Source organism: Neovison vison, chromosome 7 (genome assembly GCF_020171115.1).
Source record: "Neovison vison isolate M4711 chromosome 7, ASM_NN_V1, whole genome shotgun sequence".
Classification (NCBI taxonomy): Eukaryota; Metazoa; Chordata; class Mammalia; order Carnivora; family Mustelidae; genus Neogale; species Neogale vison.
In genome coordinates, this window is record NC_058097.1 from 168,818,351 (window position 1) to 168,838,458 (window position 20,108).

The 20,108-nt window shown below is 36.9% G+C and overlaps 1 protein-coding gene across 1 annotated transcript in view; it reads left to right on the forward strand.

Annotated features, from left to right (window-relative positions):
* The window catches only part of ANO5 (anoctamin 5), a 102,440-nt gene that overhangs the window by 43,884 nt on the left and 38,448 nt on the right, over positions 1-20,108 (forward strand). Inside the window, exons 8-9 of the mRNA XM_044258970.1 lie at positions 3,403-3,516; positions 5,096-5,211. Coding sequence (XP_044114905.1) covers positions 3,403-3,516; positions 5,096-5,211 — 230 coding nt within the window. The remainder of the gene's footprint in view (positions 1-3,402; positions 3,517-5,095; positions 5,212-20,108) is intronic.

A 20,108-nucleotide genomic window follows, 5' to 3' on the forward strand; every position in this document is an offset into this window, starting at 1 on the left:
ATATTCCCCATTCTGACAGCTATTAACTTTACTCCCAACTTTTCTGTAGTTTTCAGCCTGGTACTTACATGTTTAAGCATTTATGTAAATTTTTCTGCAAAATTGATACCAGATACAAAATTTCAGGATCTAAGGGCACACACGTAAAAACATTTTATATTGCACTGTCACTCTTAACAAAAAGTTGTGCTAGTTTAGAGTCCTAGTGACGATGTAGGAGAGTGCTCCATGTTCCACATCTTTCTTAACATTAGAATTTACCCATCTTTCTTTTTCTCTCTTTTTTAATTGTGGCATAGTATGAATAGAGGTAGGCCCCCAAGATGTAAGTGAATAGCTTACACAGCTGTGTAACTACCACCCACATCAAGGAGACAAACTTGTTAGCCCTCCAGAAGCCCTCCTAACTTCCCAGTCACTATTCCCATCGGCCTCAGCAGAAGCGGACTTACGTTTTATAAAAATGGAATCATGCAGTATATATATTGAGTCTTCGGGCTTCTTCGGTTCAATGCTCGTTTGGGTGATTTAACTCTTGTGTGAGTTTTTGTGCATTCATTTTCATTACTTTGTACTGAAGTTTATTTGTGTATGTGTCATCATGGTTTTAATTTGCCTTTCTCTAATGTGTGTTTGGATGTGTTGTGGCTTATTTAGATAGGCACTTTTGTGAAGTCTTTTGTCTGTTTCTCAGTTAGGTCTTTTCTGGTTGATTGGTAGAAATCATCCATGTATTCCTATGAGTCCTTTGCTTATTATATACATTACTGATCTTTTCCTATCCGTGCTTCCTTTTTCTTTCTTTTAATGGATTCTTTTGCTAATCAGATGTTTTTAATTTTACCGTAGTCCACTTTCTCAGCCTTTTCTTTATTAATCATGCTCTTAATCTTTTAACTACCACCAAGACCATGGCGTTAATTTCCTATGTTATTTTTTAGAGGTTGTGCTATTTCACTTTCCACATGGAGAGCTAGTGCCCACCTGGAGTTCATTTTTGTGCGCGGTGCCATTTCCCACTGCGTGTGTGATCATTCAGTTTGTCACAATTACTGAAAACATTTTCAGTTCCACCTTTGTCATACTCCAGTTTCTGTATACTCATAGGTCTAGTTCTGGGTCCACTTCTGCAGCTTTGATCTTTTTGTCTCTTTTTGTATCGATACTGACAATGTTGAACTTTACTTCAGTTCTGAGTCCTAGAAAACAGGGACCGTTAAAGAAATCCCCCACTCTTCTCATTCTGGGAAACTGTTTCCTGTAAAGGACTACCGTCCACCGTATGAGTATTCCTGGATAACCACCGCCCCCATCTCCCATTTGACTTTTCAAATTGCCACATAGTTTATCATAAATTCACATAGTTTATACTTGCCACATAGTTTATCATAAATTCACGTGGCAATAGAAGTGTCGATCTATGTTAGTTGTTTTTAAAGCAAGAAAAAAATTAAGCTTCTCATATCTCTATGCCAAGCAAGTAGTTACAGGTTGGAGTCAGGTGCGCAAGCTACCTTACCAGTAGAGCCGGAGTGATAGGGATGCTATCTTGCTTCATGTTTACATTTAAAAGGGATGGCTCCTAGAAAACTTAAGGAAAAACACTTCCTGGGTTGTAAACTGTAAAGAGGCTTATTTAGCTTTGCTGCAGATTTACATAAATCTCAGAAGGATAGAGAAAGAATTTTTTTTCAATTTATTTATTTGCAGAAAAACAGTATTCATTATTTTTTCACCACACCCAGTGCTCCATGCAAGCCGTGCCCTCTATAATACCCACCACCTGGTACCCCAACCTCCCACCCCTCCGCCACTTCAAACCCCTCAGAGAGAAAGAATTTATACTTACAAGTTCCCTAAAGGAAATGCTCTGAGAACAACATTTCGGCACCAGAGAAATTTAAGTTCTTTTAAATTTATAATTAGCCTTGTAATTTCTCCCTTTTGTAATTAGTCTGTAGCAATAAGAATCAAACAGGCCCTCCGTATTCTCACTCTTGGTCTAACAAACGGCCAGCTGAACTCTTTATCCCCACCCATCCATCAAAACTAAGTATGTGTTTGCTGAATTGACCTAACATTAATTAAACTTTGCTCCCACAGGAACCTAAACTGTGTTGTACCCTTACCCTAGGCAACACTGGCATGTATAATAGCCTTTTCTTACCACAAAGAAGGACACTCCCTGAACCTGGCTTGCCTCTCCCAAGTGAATGAGTGAAGGAGTGAGTGAATAAATGAATGAATGAATGAGTAAAAAGAAAAGTCCCTTTCTGCCTGACTTTTCAGATGTTCACAGGTCTCCCTTTTACAATAGTTTCCCTCTCCCCCTTGTTATAATCTTTTCACATAATATCTTTTCTAAGTCCAGATTTGTTTCTATTTGACAATACCGTGCTATATATATATTTTTTTAAACCATGGCTTCATAATAAGTCTCAGTATCTGGTGGAGTAAAATTTTCTACTTTGTTAATACCTAGGATAGAGTTCTAATTTTGGTAACTCTTTCCTAAAGAAATAATCCAAAGTATATAAAATAAATAATATCTATAATATAACAAAGAGATAATAAGTATCTATTTATTGATAAAAATTAAAACTGCTTTCATAAATTGTGATATGTTTGCCAGCATAAAATAGTATGCTGCACTTAAAGGTGTTACCATATTAGCCAGTGGTGATTCGAAAACAACCAGCACACCAGCCAACAAACCTTTAACATAGGAGATGTAAGAAAAGGGGGTAAGGGAAATAGATCGAGAACGGTGCTGAAAAGACCAAATTCAGCAGAAAAGCAGAAATTCTGAAAAGTTGCTGGAAAACAAAATGCAGGTAGAATTGAGATGGCAGGAATATGGAAGCAGAGGACACCAAAGCCCAAATTACATGGAGGAAAAAACTGAATGCCAAGAGACAGGTGATTGCAAAGTAGCTGTAGATACATGGTAATCTTGTGTTAATAAATTCAGGTGTCAGGAAGGGGGCCTGCAGAAATCCTCAGAGTAATTGAAGTAATCAGCTAAGTATCAGTTCTATCCCACGTTCCCCCAGACGAACTGTTAGTGGTGATATTACACTCCCAACCTGAAGGCCTGATTGTAGGAATTTTGGCATAAGACTTCCAGAGGAGCTTGGGACAGGAGAAGCAAAATAAATCGTGATCCACTCCTGCCTCTCCCCAAAGGAATGGAGAGTGTTCATACCCAGGAGTTAACCTACCTACAGACTCCACACAAGCTCACCCTCCCCATCTTCCCTCAAACAACAGAGGGAAGGTTCCTTCTGTAATCATAGTCTGTATCTACATTCAGACAAAGTTGGCCATTGCTAAATTGGGGTGGGAAAAAAAAATGTGGATAGCATCAAGTTCTGAAATGTGTGTGTAACGCTTACCTCATAGGTTTATTACATTCTCTCACGATGTCCTTTTGGCATAGAAGATGGGAAGAAAAAGTTTGGGATTGAAAGACTGCTAACTTCTAATACTTACTCATCTGCCTATCCACTCCATGATGTAAGTATAAGGTTGGTTTTGAAATACTGAGCCCATTTTCCCTCTGACATTAAAAGGTCACCTTGTTGGGAGAGAGACTCTTCCCTTTGCTTCCTCTTTTGTGACAGGTTACTTAATTCTTCCTCATGTTGGTAGAGAGATATATAGTGGGGTAATGAACACTATACAATGGATTCTCTATCAGTCTTTCTTCACAAAAAGGCTCATTTCCTTTTAGAAGATTTTGAGGATTGTGGGTTTGTTTTAGGGCATTAATTCTCTTCTTACTATTACCAGGTCATTAAGCCAAGCTAATATCCTCAGGCACCAGCAACTTTAATCTGTAATCCAGCCTCCCAGTAGAGTCATTTATGATCACTAGAAAATCAAGGGTCCTTAGCTGTGGTGAGAGGTAGTTGTAACTTACTGTTAGTTTTAATTGTTTTTCTTCTTTTTTTCTACCTGAGTGCAAGGTTAGGTACTGGATTTCCTGTGCATTAAAGAATCATTTTTCAAGGTACCCAAATAGGCTGCCTTTTTATTTATTTCATTTCTCAAGATTCAGTAGGATTAGCTACAGAAGAAGAAAAGAAAAAAAGTTGGAATCTAGGTGATAAAAAAATCTTACACCTTATCATATCGTGATTTTCTCATGTGCTTAATTTTCAATTGGATATTTATTTATGTTGTCTTCAGCAGTTCACTTGTCTGGACACACAGTTAAAAAATGTGTAGATAGTATGTGTATGTACCATGTGTGTACTATGTATGTACTGTGTATGTACTATGATGTGTAGACAGTACTCTATGTCTCAAAGGGATATTATTAATAAGGCAACTCAGTATGTAACAATGAGGAAAAAGCATTACAGAGTACTGTGGCTCTTAGGTGCTAATGTTTGCGATGCATGTTTTAAATTTTCTGGGAAATTGTGTCAGTGATTACCAGTGAGGACCAGACAAGTCTGGAAGAAATTTCTGTCACAGTAGTGTGACTTTGGATCATTCACTGAACCTTGTTTGAGTATAATTTTCCCATCTATAGAATAAAAGTGTTAGTGTATTTCTAAAGTCCCAGACTGTTAGCATAAATCCCCGAGCTGTGAATACTCTGGTAGGATTTGAGTAGAGAAGAAAGGGCATTCCATAGGAAAGAAGAGCTGGAGTCAAGCCAGAGTCTCAAATTTTAACTGGGTGGAGGAATCTTTTTTTTTTAATTTTTTTTTTAATTCTTTTCAGCGTAACAATATTGTTTTTGCACCACACCCAGTGCTCCATACAATCCGTGCCCTCTCTAATACCCACCATCTGGTTCCCCCGACCTCCCACCCCCCCCTCCCCTTCAAAACCCTCAGATTGTTTTTCGGAGTCCATAGTCTGTCATGGTTCACCTTCCCTTCCAAATCTTAATGATTATCACTATTGTTATAGTTTATTATAGATTTTAGGAGATAATTGTACATCAATGAAATATAAAAACTCAAATCAAAAGCAAAAGAAAAATTTGCCTCATTCACTAGTCTTGTAGAAGCTGTGTTTATTTACTTCACCCCTGTCTTCTGCTATGTCATTCAAGTACTTTCTTTTTGAACATCTGTAGGGTCAATATTGGAAGCCTTCAGCACCTCCCAATCCTGTCAACGAGAGGTACATACTTTTCCAGAATTGGGCTCGGTTTTCCTATTTTTACAAGGAGCAACCTTTAGATTTGGTTAGGTAAGTTCCCTACATACTATCAAACTGATTAAAACTTGATGATGTGGTTTTCATTCACGTGGCATCACATTCCCTTTCTTTCACCACTGTCTTCATCCACGGCGCGTCACATCTTCCCAGGTTTGTATCCTCACTATAGGTCAGTCAGCCGTGACTAGAATGCCGTTGCCAGAGTAATTCTCACCGCCCTGCAGTGGTCGCTGGGTAGTTCAGAGGTTGAGTGTTGGTAGATAGGTAAGCTGGGTTCAGATCCAAGTTCTTCCTCTTAGAGGCTACATAAACTTGGCCAAATTATTTAACCTTTGTGAGGCTCGTCTGTAAAGTGGGAGTAACAATGGTGCTTTCCTTAGGGGGCTGTTTAGTAATGAAATGAAACATGATTTTATTTTTCTTTTAGCATAGGGGCTAGCACTTAGTGCTTCGTACAAATTGTTTTGTTTTGTTTTTCTCTGAGTTCAGAAAGCTTTTGTATGGAGGTGTGTGTGTGTGTGTGTGCATGCGCACATACGTGCAAATCTCAGAGATCCCTGAAGGCTCTTGTTCCCTGACCTCAGTTCTTTAGACCATTTCAGTGGCTAAGCAAGAAGACCTGCGTTGCAGGTTCCTGCTTTAAGCCCTAACAATGCGCCATGCATACAGGGTGTCAGGAGACTCATGCTATGATTTCAGTAAAGGAACGATCCGGTGAGAGCCCTGGTTGCTCCACACCTGGAGTTCCGCTCAGTGATTTATGCTGGCAGTGCTATGCTAGCACTATCACGGTGTCCCTTTTAGGAGAATGGTGTTGGTGCACACATCCAAGTCAGCTGAAGGGCTTCCGCACCAGTTTCCTTTAAGATAAGTAAGGGGAAACTTTTAAGAATAAATGAGGGGCGCCTGGGTGGCTCAGTGGGTTAAAGCCTCTGCCTTCAGCCCAGATCATGTTCTCAGGGTCCTAGGATCGAGCCCCGCATCAGGCTCTCCACTCCACGGGGAGCCTGCTTCCTCCTCTCTCTCTCTCTCTGCCTGCCTCTCTGCCTGCTTGTGATCTCTGTCTGTCAAATAAATAAATAAATAATCTTAAAAAAAAAAGAAGGAATGAAAGGCAGATAGTATAGGTAAGCTGGTACTTTCTGTAAACCATTATATGAACTCTTCGTTGGATGGATGTTTTAATTGTTTTGAATAATGGCCATTTAATTTTCTAAATGACAAAAGAAGCACATTTATGAACCTTCAAATTGTAAAGAGATGCGCAAAGTCTTAAGTGAAATTCTACCTCTGTTGAATTTTGTAGAGGGAACTGCCCTTAATTTGGTATTATCTATTCAATTCTGTTTTTATGTGCATGCATAATAAAATGCATACGCAATCGTATTTTTTTTTCCTTAGGTGCAAAAACAATGAATACTGTTACACTGAAAAGAAATTTAAAAAAAAATTTTAAAAAATGAGAAGTAGACAAAACATGGCAATTGCAAATGAAATAAAGATATTTAGAGCTTCCAAAAAAAAAGAAAAGAAAAGAAAAAACAATGGCATCTTTATTTACTTTTTTGCTGCCATTTTCTTTTTGCTCTAAATAATATATTATTGGTACTCCTCCTGTGGATACATCTAGATCTATCTCGTGCTTTTTAACAGAACACAAAGTACCATATTATAAATGTTTCATAATTCACTTATCTGTTCTGTCAGAAAACAGGCTGTCCCAGAATTTTTACTGTTACAAACCTGCTGCCAAGGACATTTACAGACATTGGGCCCTTGGAGAATGTTTTCAGAGCATATTTTTAAAGAAACATGGTCATCATTTAATTTATTTTTAATTTTTTTATAGACATATAATGTTTTATTAGCCCCAGGGGTACAGGTTTGTGAATCGCCAGGTTTACACACTTTACAACACTCACCATATTACATACCCTCCCCAGTGTCCATAACCCAACCACCCTCTCCCAAACCTCCGCCCCCTGGCCACCCTCAGTTTGTTTTGTGACATTAAGAGTCTCTTATGGTTTGTCTCCCTCTTGAGCCCATCTTGTTTCATTTATTCTTTTCCTACCCCCCAAGCTCCCCACGTTGCATCTCCACTTCCTCATATCAGGGAGATCATATGATAGTTGTCTTTCTCTGATTGACTTATTTCGCTCAGCATAATACCCTCTAGTTCCATCCGCGTCGTCACAAATGGCAAGATTTCATTCTTTTAATGGCTGCAGAGTATTCCATTGTGTATATATACCACATCTTCTTTATCCATTCATCTGTTGATGGACATCTAGGTTCTTTCCATAGTTTGGCTATTGTGGACTTTGCTGCTATAAACATTCAGATGCATGTGCCCCTTCAGATCACTACGTTTGTATCTTTAGGGTAAATACCCAGTAGTGCAATTGCTGGTTCATAGGGTAGCTCTATTTTCAACTTTTTGAGGAAACACCATGCTATTTTCCAGAGTGGTTGCACCAGCTTGCATTCCCACCAACAGTGTAGGAGTGTTCCTCTTTCTCTGCATCCTCGGAAGAAACATGGTCATCAGAATGAAGGTTTACATAGTTTCTAGTGTTCAAAAATATATAGAAAATATGTATTCACTTAACATTTTTAAACTATCAACAGGTGTTTCTGCTATGAATATTCTCCAAAGGTTTGTACTTATCATCCTATGAACACATTACCTCTTGGGTCAGTGGGGGCTAGATCTGTAATACTTTGTTAGCCCTTGAAAATTTCCTTTTACAACAAAATGAAAAGTCAAAAAAAAAAAAAAAAGAAAAGTCAGATATTTAACCAGGTGACAGTATCTAGCATAAATTTAATAACTTTAAAAAATTTTTCATCTTATAAATAAATAAAATCTTAAAAAAAAAATTTTTTTTCATCTTATAATATTATAGCAAGCTATACTGCTTTTCCATTTCAATAGTGAAATGATATTTTTAAATAAATGTAAAGTTTTCAGGGCGCCTGGGTGGCTCAGTGGGTTAAGCCGCTGCCTTCGGCTCAGGTCATGATCTCAGGGTCCTGGGATCGAGTTCCGCATCGGGCTCTCTGCTCAGCAGGGGCCTGCTTCCCTTCCCCTCTCTCTGCCTGCCTCTCTGCCTACTGTGATCTCTCTCTGTCAAATAAATAAATAAAATCTTTAAAAAAAAAAATGTAAAGTTTTCACAAAATTTAATTAAGGAACTGGTAACTTAGGTGACAAGTCTTTAACTAGTTAACTGAAAAGGCAAAAAAGAAAACACTACGTTATCACAGAGGTAACAACTGCCGAAAATGGCTATTATCCCTAGAGTTTCTTTTTAGTGTTTATGTAAGATAATATTCTTTTTCTAGGAACAGACAATGAAGTATTAAGGGGTAAAGGACCATGACATAATCAACCAACTTACTTTCAAAGGGCTCATCAAAAGATATCTATATCTATATCCATATCTCTATATATCTATATCTATATTACCCAAAGATAGATATTGATATATAGCTACAGATACACAGATAGATAAACATATATATCTCTTCATGTATACATATATGTATATATGCAGAGAGAGTTGTATGAAGAGAAAGTACAAATGGAACAGTACTTTTGCAATAAAAGAATTAAAGAGTATATGGAAGTTATCTAAATTATTCTTATAACTTTTTCCATATATTTGAAATTATTAACAAATGGAGACTTTAATAAAAGGAGAGTCCAGAAGTAGATCCACACATATATGGTCAAATGATTTTCAACAAAGGTGCTGTTATTTACTGGGAAAAGGATAGTCCTTTAAACAAATGATGTTATAACAAATGGAAATCCATATACAAAACATGGATCTAGATCCTTTCCTACATAAAAATGTAAACTAATTTGAAATGGATCAGGGAACTTAGTGTAATGGCTAAAACTAGAGAACTTCTATAGAAGAATGTTTAGGAGAAAAGTTTTTAAGGCCTGGGATTTGGTATGGACTTTTCAGAAAAGACACAAAAAGTACAATTTAAAAATACATAAATTTGACTTCATAAAAATAAAAAAAGTGCTCTTTAAAAGACACCATTATAAAAATAAAAAGGCAAACCACAGGCTGGAGAAAATACTTGAAAGACACATATTGACAAAGGACACCTAGAATATTTAAGGAACTCTTACAATTCAATAAGACAAAATCATTAAAAATGGACAAAAGATTATAAAAGAAAGATATTTCTGGATGGCCACTTAGTAATCAAGAAATACACAGCATCTGTATCCACTAGAGGAAAAAAATTAAAATATCTGTCACTGAGATACTAATATACCACCCATTCTAATAGCTAAAATCTGAAGGATTGATAGTAGTAAGTGCTAATAAAGATGTAGAGCAACTTGAAATCTCTAAGTACTGCTGGAATGCAAATGGTGGAGCAACTCTACAAAAGAATTTGACAGTTTCTTATCAAGTTAAATATGTACTTTTTCTATGACCCAACAATTCCCCTACTAAGTCTTTACCTAGGAAAACTGAAGCACATGGCCACAAAAGCACAATTATTTGAGTGTTTATAGCAGCTTAACTCACAAGAAAAAACTGGAAACAACCCAAAGGTCCATCAATTGATAAATGGCTAAACAAATCATCATGTATTCACACAATGGATTTTTTTCCCTCTGGGATACATTACTGATGCATGCATCATCAAAGTATGACTCTTCAACGTATTTTGCTAAGAAAAAGAGGCAGGCCAGGAAAGGTTGCATAGTCTTGTTTCCATTTACAAAACATTATTCTGGAAGAGGAAAAACTATAGGGACCTAAATTAAAGTAGGAGTTGCTCAGATCTGGGTATTGAGGAAGGGGTTAAGTGCAAGGGTCTCAAGGGAACTTCTTGAGATGATGGTAATGCTCCATATGTTGATTGTGCTGGTGGTTATGTTGCAGGGTTGCAGGGTTCTTGTCTCATGGAGTTGAAGTATAAATCTTGTGGAAAATAAGGTGAACTGAAAGATCATTAAGGGAAGTTGAGAACAGAAACCCCTCTAGAGAGGGGGTTCCAAATGAGTGGCCACTGAGGGCTTTCATGGTTGGTCTTTTATAGAAAACTGACCAGGGAACTTGGCAAATATCTTGTCTATAACATTTAAGACAAACAAGGTAGACTTGTAAATATTGTGAAAATATCTCATCTACATTTAGAACAAAGTGGATTTGTTATTTTTTCTTCTCTCTAGTTAATATCTTGTGCATAACATTTTTCCACATCTGGAATTTCTTTTCTTTAATTTTTTTTTGGATTTTATTTGTTTGAGAGCAAGAAAAAGCATGAAGGGGGAGGAGGCAGAGGGCAAGGGAGAAGCAGACCCCCTGCTGAATAGGGAGCCTGAGGTGAGGCTCCATCCCAGGATCCCAACATCATGATCTGAGCCAAAGAAAGACACTTAACTGACTGAGCCACCCAGGCGCTCCAACCCATCTAGGATTTCTGTGAGCCTGGTCACATAGTCCCCTACCTAGCCTCGCCTGTCTCTTACTCAGTTACATGAGTGTGTGCATTTGAACTTATCAAGTTATACACTTAGGTATATTTTATTATATATGAAATATATCCCCAATCAATTTGAATTAAAAAAAAAAACACTCCTCTTAGAGGATTAACTTTCTGGGATAGAGGGTGAGATGGGGTTTGGTGGAGAAACTCAGAGAGGGGAGGGGGAATTCCTTCTTGGAGAAATGAGCACCATTGGCTTGGAGGAGCTGCCATCCTTACACAGTGACCTGGAGACAGTGTTGAAAGCTGTTCCCCAAAGATATTCCTAGTACAGGAGAGACCTATCTGGAGACTCCCCAGGATGCCTGGAAGGAAATGACACAGGAGATGGGGAGTAAGACCTGCAGTTGTGCAGGTGGGAAGTGGCAATTGGACAATAGATTCCTAGGCTAACACGTAATGTGATCTCATTTATGCACCAGTCATTAAGCTATTGCTCCTCGGCTGTGGCCTACCTTTCTACAATCTGCTTTGTGAGATTGAGGCTGGAGCTCTGAGGGTCACCAGTCTGCTTTGCTGGTTAGCTTGCTGCTGGGCTCTGCCAGCCAGAAGCACTGAGGAGACGGAAAGATGGGGGGAGGAAAAGAGGATGCGTTTCTATTGGGTTTTGTTTTTGTTTTTTGCTTTTTTAATGTGTTCCCTCTTTGCTTCCTATGAGCATTTCTCCAAGATGGCTCCTTTCCTGGCTGTGGCAGTGCCTTCCTATTGCTGAGGCAGAATGCTGTTTATAGTTCTGCCAACACTTGCAGATCCAGTCTCGTATCTGTTCTGAGATAGCCTGTCAGCCTGCCAGTACCTCCTCCTCAGAGGCCTGGGTCCCAGCCCCACAGGCCCCCTCCTGTGACGTTAGAGAGAGCACACCAGCTACGAACACCATCTTCTGGGATGACTTTTAGCTCCGGGGAGCACCAGGTTGTTGATGATAATTTTGAGCATAGTCATAGTGTGATAGTCATAGTCATAGTGTGTCACAGTGTGATGCTGTTTCACAACTCTATATATAATTTTCCCTTGCTTCCAATAAGCCCCTCATTTTATATTAATTTTGATTGTCCAGTGAAGAATTTGTTTGATTGCTCCACTGTTTTTACCCTGCTAGTAATAAACAATCTGTGGGAAGTTCTGCTACTCATTCCAATTTCTCCCTCGACTTAGCAGACAGAAGGATTCTCACCTGAACCAGTATTCACTGTTTTGGTTGCAAAATGAGTGTCCAACTGCAGTACTCCTTCCTCATTTACTAGCTGTCTCTCAACATTCCTTTACCAAAGCTCCATGGGGAGCCCTTGGAACTAGATCCTGTGCCTTTTTAAACATTTCTCCCTTTTCCTCCCCAAAACTCTACCCTTCTGGCTTCTAGAATAATAAGATTTATTTCAGGTACTTTTTAGTATTAGTTAAAGTCCAAGGAAGGAGCGACACTCCTTCCCAGATCCCTTTTACTGTACCTTGCCCTCTTCTCTAATTCCTTATCTCTCATAGTTTGCCAGCCTCATTACTTCCTGATTTATCTTTATCAAAAGAAGCAGATATATGTATTCTCTCAGATTTCTCCTTGCTAAACAAAAGTGGCATTCAATAGAGACCCCTCAGCACTTTGCTCTTTTCACTTAGCAGTATGTCCTGAAGATCAATGTGTATGAATTCATGGAGACATGGTCATTCGTTTTTCTGCTTTATGGTACACCATTATGTGTTCTTAGACATTCAGGTCGTTTCCAGTACTTCACAATTACAAACAAAAGTGCTTCAGTGACTAACAATGGATATGTGTATTTCTGAATTGTTGGGAGTATCTTCAGGGTAAAACCATATATGTGAGATTGTTGGGTTGCTGGGTAAGTGCATATGTACTTGTATTAAAAATTGCCACATTCCCTCTCAGTGGGATTGTACTATTTGGAATTCCCGCCAACAATGTATGAAAGTGCAGAGTACACTGTCAAGTTTTCCAATTCTCGCTAGGTGACAGATGAGAAATGGTATTTTAGTGTACTTTTAATTTGTATTTCCCTTAATATGACTGAAATTGAACATCCTTTCATATGTTAAGGGACATTTTTGTAGCCTTTTTAATAAATTGTTTATTTGTATCTTTTGTCCATTTTTCTGTAGAATTTTTGCCTTCTAAGTTTTTTTTTAAGTGTTTTATTTATTGGGGTTTTGTAACCCTTTATAACACATATTCCTAATATTTTCTCCAAGTTTGTCACTTGCATTTTGACTTTGTGTATGAGTTTTTTAAAATTTGTTTGTTTGGTTGTTTGGCTTTTGCTATGTAGAATATTTTCTTATTTTATATGAAGTCAACTTTATCAAAATTTTCATTGCTTTTGGATTTTTAGTGACAATGCCTTTTTTTTTTAAAGATTTTACTTATTAGAGTGAGAGACAGAGAGAGAACAAGTGGAGTGAGAGTCAGAGGGAGAAGCAGACTCCCTGCTGAGCAGGGAGCCTGATGTGGGACTCCATCCCGTAACTCTGGGACCATGACCTGAGCGGAAGGCAGATGAGTAATGACTGAGCCCCCCAGGCACCCAGACAATGCATTTATTGTACACACAAGTTATAGAGGAATTCTCCTACATTTTCTTTTACTTGCATAGTTTCAATTTTTGTGTTTAGATTCCTGATCCATTCAGAATTTATTCTTCCATATCATGTGAGGAGTAGATCTAATTTTATCTACTGTCCCAATACCATTTATAAGAAGTTTATTGATGTACCAGTGATTTGAGGTACTACTTTTATCTTATACTAGATTTCTACATGCAATTGAGTTTGTTTCTGGATGTTCTGTTTTGTTGTTGTAGTTGTTTGTTTTGTTTTGTTTTGTTTTGTTTTCCTTTGATCAGGCTGGCTACTCGTGTGTCAGTACCAGGCTGTTTTCATTGCAGCACCATTGCCACAGTATGTTTTACTATATAGTACTATGTAGTACGTTTTAAAGTCTGGTTGGGCTAATACTTTTTTGTAGCTCTTACGCTCAGTGTTTCCTTGTACATTCTGCATATTTATTTTTCCATATAAACTCGAGAATCAACTTGGTTAGCTCTTTAGTAAAAAGCATATTGTTGGTATTTATATGGGGATCACATTAAATTTATAAATAAGTTCATTTATTTATTAGGTAGACCTGATAGTTTGATAATAATTCAGTCATTCTAATCAAGGAGAAGGCATGTCAAGGAAAAGGTATGTCTTTTTTCAAGTCTACATTGGGATTTTCAATCCTTTGTATAGGTTAGGCACCTCTCTTAGGCTTAATCCTAGGTATTTTATATTTTTTGTTGCTGTTACATTTTATGTATTCTATATCTTCTAACTTGTTATTATTTATATATTGAATGCTATTTATTTTTGTATCTTAATTTATATACTGATACCTTGAAGAAATCTTCATTGAATTAGTTTTATCAGTGATGCTTTAAGGTTATCCAAGTAAATTACTATGTCTTATTTATATTTATATATTTACTGTTTTAAAAAATATTTATTTATTTATTTGAGAGAGAGAGAGCATATGCATGAGTAGAAGGGGCAGAGGGAGAGAGAAACTCAAGAAGACTCCACACTGAGCATAGAGCCTGATTTGGAGCATGATCTCACAACCCTGAATTGAAACCAAGAGTCAGATACTTAACCGACTATGCCAGCCCGGCATCCCACCCTGTCATTTTAAAATAGGAATTGTTTGCTTTTTTCTTTACCAATTCTGAGGTCTCCAGTTATTTTCTTTTGTTCAGTTGCATTGGCTAGTAATTTCAGAAGAGTATTAAATAGTAGTGGAGATAGTGGGTGTCCTTGCCTTGTGGAAGAGTCTCCAGTGTGTCCTCATGAGTAGAAAATTCTTTTGTCCTTGAACATTACTTTATCATTTTGCTAGGAAGCTTCAAGAGTTTTGTTTGCTTGCTTGTTTGTTTTAAAATCTGATAGTTTTAACACATTGTGTTTTGGAGGTGATTATTCTAAGTCTGTTTTCCTCGGTTCCTACTGGATCCTTTCAATGCATACCTTCTTTTTTTCCTTCTGGAAGGTGTTCTTGGATTATAATTTTAAAATATAAGCACTTTCCCAGTATTTTTATTTTATTTTGACTCCAGTTATATGTATGTTGAGTCTTCTTTTGCCTGTCCTTTTATCAAACAATTTCCCTGAGACTCCTTTACTTCTCCATGTCATTTCCATTCTTCTGATAGGTATCCTGTTTTTCTGATTGTCTTTTATTAGATTTTTCACTTAACTCCCCCTTTATTTACCCTTTTGAATACCTCGTAATTTCATCCTCAATTCTGACAAGCCTTTTGTGATTTTTCTTTTTCCTCTCTTTGTGGAGTTCTTTCACCTCTTGTTTTATTTATTCCAATTCCCACATTTCTTGATTTTATATTTCTGGTATTTTCTTATGTTCTCAATTATTTATTTGAGAAAATTCAATTCAATTTGTAGTGCTTTAGTCCACTATTTTTTATGTTCTTTTTTGGGAAAATATTCATTAGCTGAAATTATTTGTTTAACATTGTTGGTTTTTCTAATATAGTTTTGTATGGACATGGTCTGCTTTTTTCTATTTATAATTAACTCATAGAGTTTCTAGCATTAGAGTGCACTCTTCTGCTAGTCCTTTACTATTCCATGCAGTTTCTTCTATGGATGATAGTGTGTGGCTGTTGTCTAGGATCCACAGGATCCTAACTCTCCCTTCTTATTTTCTTCTTCCTCTATACTGCCACTCCTTTAAGGAGTACCACCCTTTATATATGAGTCTTCCCCCAGAATGTTGCTTCTCTGAGGCTGCCACTCTTGCTTATTTTCAGATCCCTTTCTTTTCGCCAGCACAATGAATTACCATGTCCCAGCATGTGTTCAGTATTATGACATTTAATTACATCTTTTTCTCCCCCTGGAGGTTATTTTGTCTAAATTTGTCTAATGTCTTTCCTTACTTGACTTCTTTTTTTTTTTTTAAACTGGAACTTCTTAAGCATCTTCTTCCTTGCTTTCTGGTACCTCAGGTTTGTGGCAGCAGGTGGCAGATGGTCTGTTAGAATTGGGCTTTTGTCTTTACTTACAGGTAATTTGAAGATCATGGTATTCTTTGTCATGATGCTGAAGGCCTGTATTGAGTGTGGTTTTATTTCTTCTCCTTGATGATCTTACGGTTTTTAGGAAAGGTTTTAGAGACTTGGTAGCTCTTGATAGCAAGATGGTAGAAAAACATCTTTAAAAAGAGAAAGGAATTATCTATCTAGTGATGTTCACTGGGCACCTGGGTGGCTCAGTCTGTTAATCGTCTGCCTTTGGCTCAGGTCATGATTCCAGGATCCTAGGATTGAGCCCCACATCAGGCTCTCTGCCCAGCATAGCCTGCTTCTCCCTCTCCCTGCTGCTACTCCTGCTTGTACTCTCTCTCCCTCTGTGTCAAATAAATAAATAAAATTTTTAAAATAAATAAATATTCATTAAAGGAACAGTGTGCATTGTAATCATGCATCTGTGGATAATTCCTTTCTCAAGAAAGGAAGAGAGTAGAGGTACAAAGAGTAGGGCTACAAAGATAATCAGAACATGGTTTCCTAATATGAATATATTCACAGGAAGACAACCAAATATATAATAATTATAACAGTGATACTCATGAAAGAACAGAGCACAAAAGAAAAAGCACCTACTTTTATGACGACCTCAGGGAAAGTCTGTACAGCACTTATTCTTGAGCTGTGTCTTGAAAGATAAATAGTAAGTTCCAAAGTAAACAAGTTAGGTAAGAATGTTTCAGGCAGAGAAAAGTAGTACAGAGCACGGGGCTGAGGAAGAGCTTTGCACATTTAGTTCTTCATGTAGGAGCAGAAGCAGGCAAGACTTGAATGTTTATCAGCAACATCATGCAGAACATTGCTAAAGGAAGGGATAAAAACCATTTGAAGGAGGAAAAGGACATGGTTCAGTTTTTGCTTTAGAACCATTGCCTCACTGGAAATAAGGAAGATGAGAGATGGATGCAAGACTGAAGTCAAGGAAGTAAGGAGGCTATTAAAAATTTTCAGTAATAGCTATTCAAGGTCATATGCAAGATACTGGTAAGAGAAAAGAGAGGATACTGTGAATTAGAAATATATTTTTATAACAAAATTTATTGCATTTAGTGGATTATTGAACATGGAAAATTAAAAAAAAAAAAAGGAACACGGGATGACTTGGTAGAAAGGGGTTTAGAATTTAAGAGTCTGATTTTTGAGATTTCACCTAGTTCGCATGACCTCTACACCACCTTAAGTTCCATGTTCAAACATTTGTAGTTTTCCTGTCTTTGGGGGTACTGGTCATTTTGTCACATTACATTTTATTTTTAAATAAAAAATAGAAATACTGAGGTTGTCATCATTGGTTTATCAGTCTTCAGTGTTATATGCCCTCCAATCCTATTTTTTCTTTCCAGTTTAAAGGCTCTCTATATTTTTTCTTTTGATGTCACCTATTTTGAGTGACTTAATACTTGGTATATGCCTATATAGCTAATAGCTTAGAATAAATCTATTTATAGTGAGTATAATGGTGCTATTCAAATGCTATTAAATGTAATAGCTAAGAGTCTCAGATGTCCATAAATTAACTATAAAAATGAATCCATTTTAACCAAATGTTTCCACATGTTTGCTCATTCCTCAAGCCCATACTCAGCTCAATTATATCATCATTCTTTTGATTATTTGCTATGGCTTAGACTAAGTCTTGGAAATACAAAATTGGACCAGTACCTTCTCACCAGATCTCACAAACAATATTAATGAATATCTCCTACCTGTCAGTGGACTGTTGAGATGCTCAGGGGCCACAGATGGGCTCAAAATCTACTAAGTGAAATGGGCAGATTAAGAAGTATCATACACCATAGGTGTGAATATAAGGCTAATTTTTCTAAAACTAAATACTCAAAAGAAAGATTCTTTATATTTGAATCTTTATAGAACATCTCATATTATTAGAGTTCTCTCATTTTCTTTGTTATGAATAGTGAGATAATTTAACATCTTAAATGTTTCAATACTGTGTACATTTTTATCATAATACAAATTTAAGATTTGTCTTTTGCATTTTACATTTGTAAGAGATGTATTAGTTGTTAATCTGTGATTGTTAAGCTTCCCAGTCCAAAGTTTAGTAAAATAACTTCTATTATTCCATATAACAAATGCTCATCTGAGAATTTCTCTTTTAAATAATTTTTTAATACTAATTAAAGGTCTGGATTCTTGAGGACTTTCTTCTTTTAATTGTCAAGGAATAAGATTCTTGAAAATTGAAAGGGAGAAAAAGATAGTTCTTTAAAAATAAGGTTTGTTGAAATATGTTTTTTTTAATAAATTCCCAAAGAATTTTTAGGTTAAATCTGTAGCAGTAGTATTGATATCTTCACTTCAAAAAATGATTGGTTTTGTAATTTTTAAAATAGCACATAGAGGGGCACCTGGGTGACTCAGTGGGTTAAGCCTTCACCTTCAGCTTGGGTCGTGATCTTGGGGTCCAGGGATCAAGCCCCACATCGGGCTCTCTGCTCAGCTGGGAGCCTGCATCCCCCTCTCTCTCTGCCTGTCTCTCTGCCTACTTGTGATCTCTGTCTGTCAAGTAAATAAATAAAATCTTAAACAAAAAATAGCACATAGAAATAGATATGATGAGTGAATTTTACAAAATCAAATATTTTTATCCTTTATTAAAAGATTTTGATGTTATGGTGTGCCTGGGTTGCTCATTGGCTAAGCATCTGCCTTCAGCTCAGGTCATGATCTCAGGGTCCTGGAATCCAGACCCATGTTGGGCTCTGTGCTCAACGGGAAGTCTGCTTCTCCTTCTCCCTCTGTCCCTACCCTCACTCATGCTCTCTCTCTCTTTCTCTCTCAAGTAAATAAACAAAATCTCTAAAAAAGAGAGATTTTGATGTTACGCAGTATTGAAGTAATTGCTATATTATTCAGCAAAAAAGAAAAGAAAAGAAAAAAACAAGTTCATTTGTCCCAAATGTAAGTGAACAAGGGATTTGTGAGTCACAAATCAACAAGGGATTATGCTGGAATTGTGATTTAATTTCAAGTTTATAGTGATTTGAGGACAGAGCAAGAGAAATGAAAGATGGTATAAGCAGTGAGACAACTATTTAATTAGAAAAGATTAGGAATTTTGAGTACTGAAGAATATGAGGTTCAATAAAATTAATATTAAATACAAGAAAATATGTAAATATTTGGAAATTAAGTTGATACCCTTATGTTCATAATTATCTTCTTTTTGAACATGTATGGATATTACAAGCTAATATTAAGTGATATAATAGATTGTGATATTAGATTAGATTGCTATTAGAACCCAGAAGGGATCAAATCTATCTGCCTTGGAAACTGTGGAAAGGTTTCACAGATTTGATAAGCTAAACTCTATATGGATAGGTAGGATTAATCTGGTTTTAAAAAATGTGGTTTTTGAGACAGAGAGGACTATATTCTTAGATTCCTTAAGGGATACCTTAAGGGGGGCTTGGTCTAAAAACAAAAAACAGAAACAAGAAAAAAAAAAAGCATTTAGGTAATGTAGTGCTCTAACTTTTTAACTTTTTGTAAAGTAAGGGTGGAACTGAGTATTTTATGGAACTCTTTTTTTTTTTTTAAGATTTTTATTTATTTATTTGACAGAGAGAGAGAGAGAGAACACAAGTAGGCAGAGAGGCAGGCAGAGGGGAGGAGGGGAAGCAAGCTCTCTGCTGAGCAGAGATCTGATGTGGGGCTAAATCCCAAGACCCTGAAATCATGACCTGAGCCGAAGGCAGAGGCTTAACCCACTGAACCACCCGGGAGCCCCTTATGGAACTCTTATTAAGTAGTCATTTTTAATTCCTTCTTTTGCTACCTATCTCACAATCCTATAAACATCCATCAGAGATTAAAAATTGCAGCAAGAAGGAAGTTTATACATAGAACCACTCTTGTCTGATGTAGTCAGAGAACCTTCTTTATATTAGAAAGAGAAATAAAATGAAACTCCGTTCACATTGTAAAAGTGGTTTTGATCTTGTTAATTGCTAGAAGTTACATTGCAGAATGTTCTACAGTTTATTTCAATACATTCAAACTCTCCTTAAAACTTAGAAGCTTTTCAAATTACCTTACTGTTTCAAAATTAAAACTTAACTTATACTCAGTTGGTGTCTGACTTACGTGTGTTCTCCCCTTCAGTCCTTACACCGATTCTGTGGGTAAGCACCCTCCTGCATTTTGTGCTGTGGAAACCAAAGTGAGGAGAGTTTAGTAACTTTACCAAGATTGCAGGGCTAGAGAGCAAGGGAGAGAGGAATATAGGTCTTGTCTGAGTACAAAAACCAAAGCTCTCTGGAGGGTATCATGCTT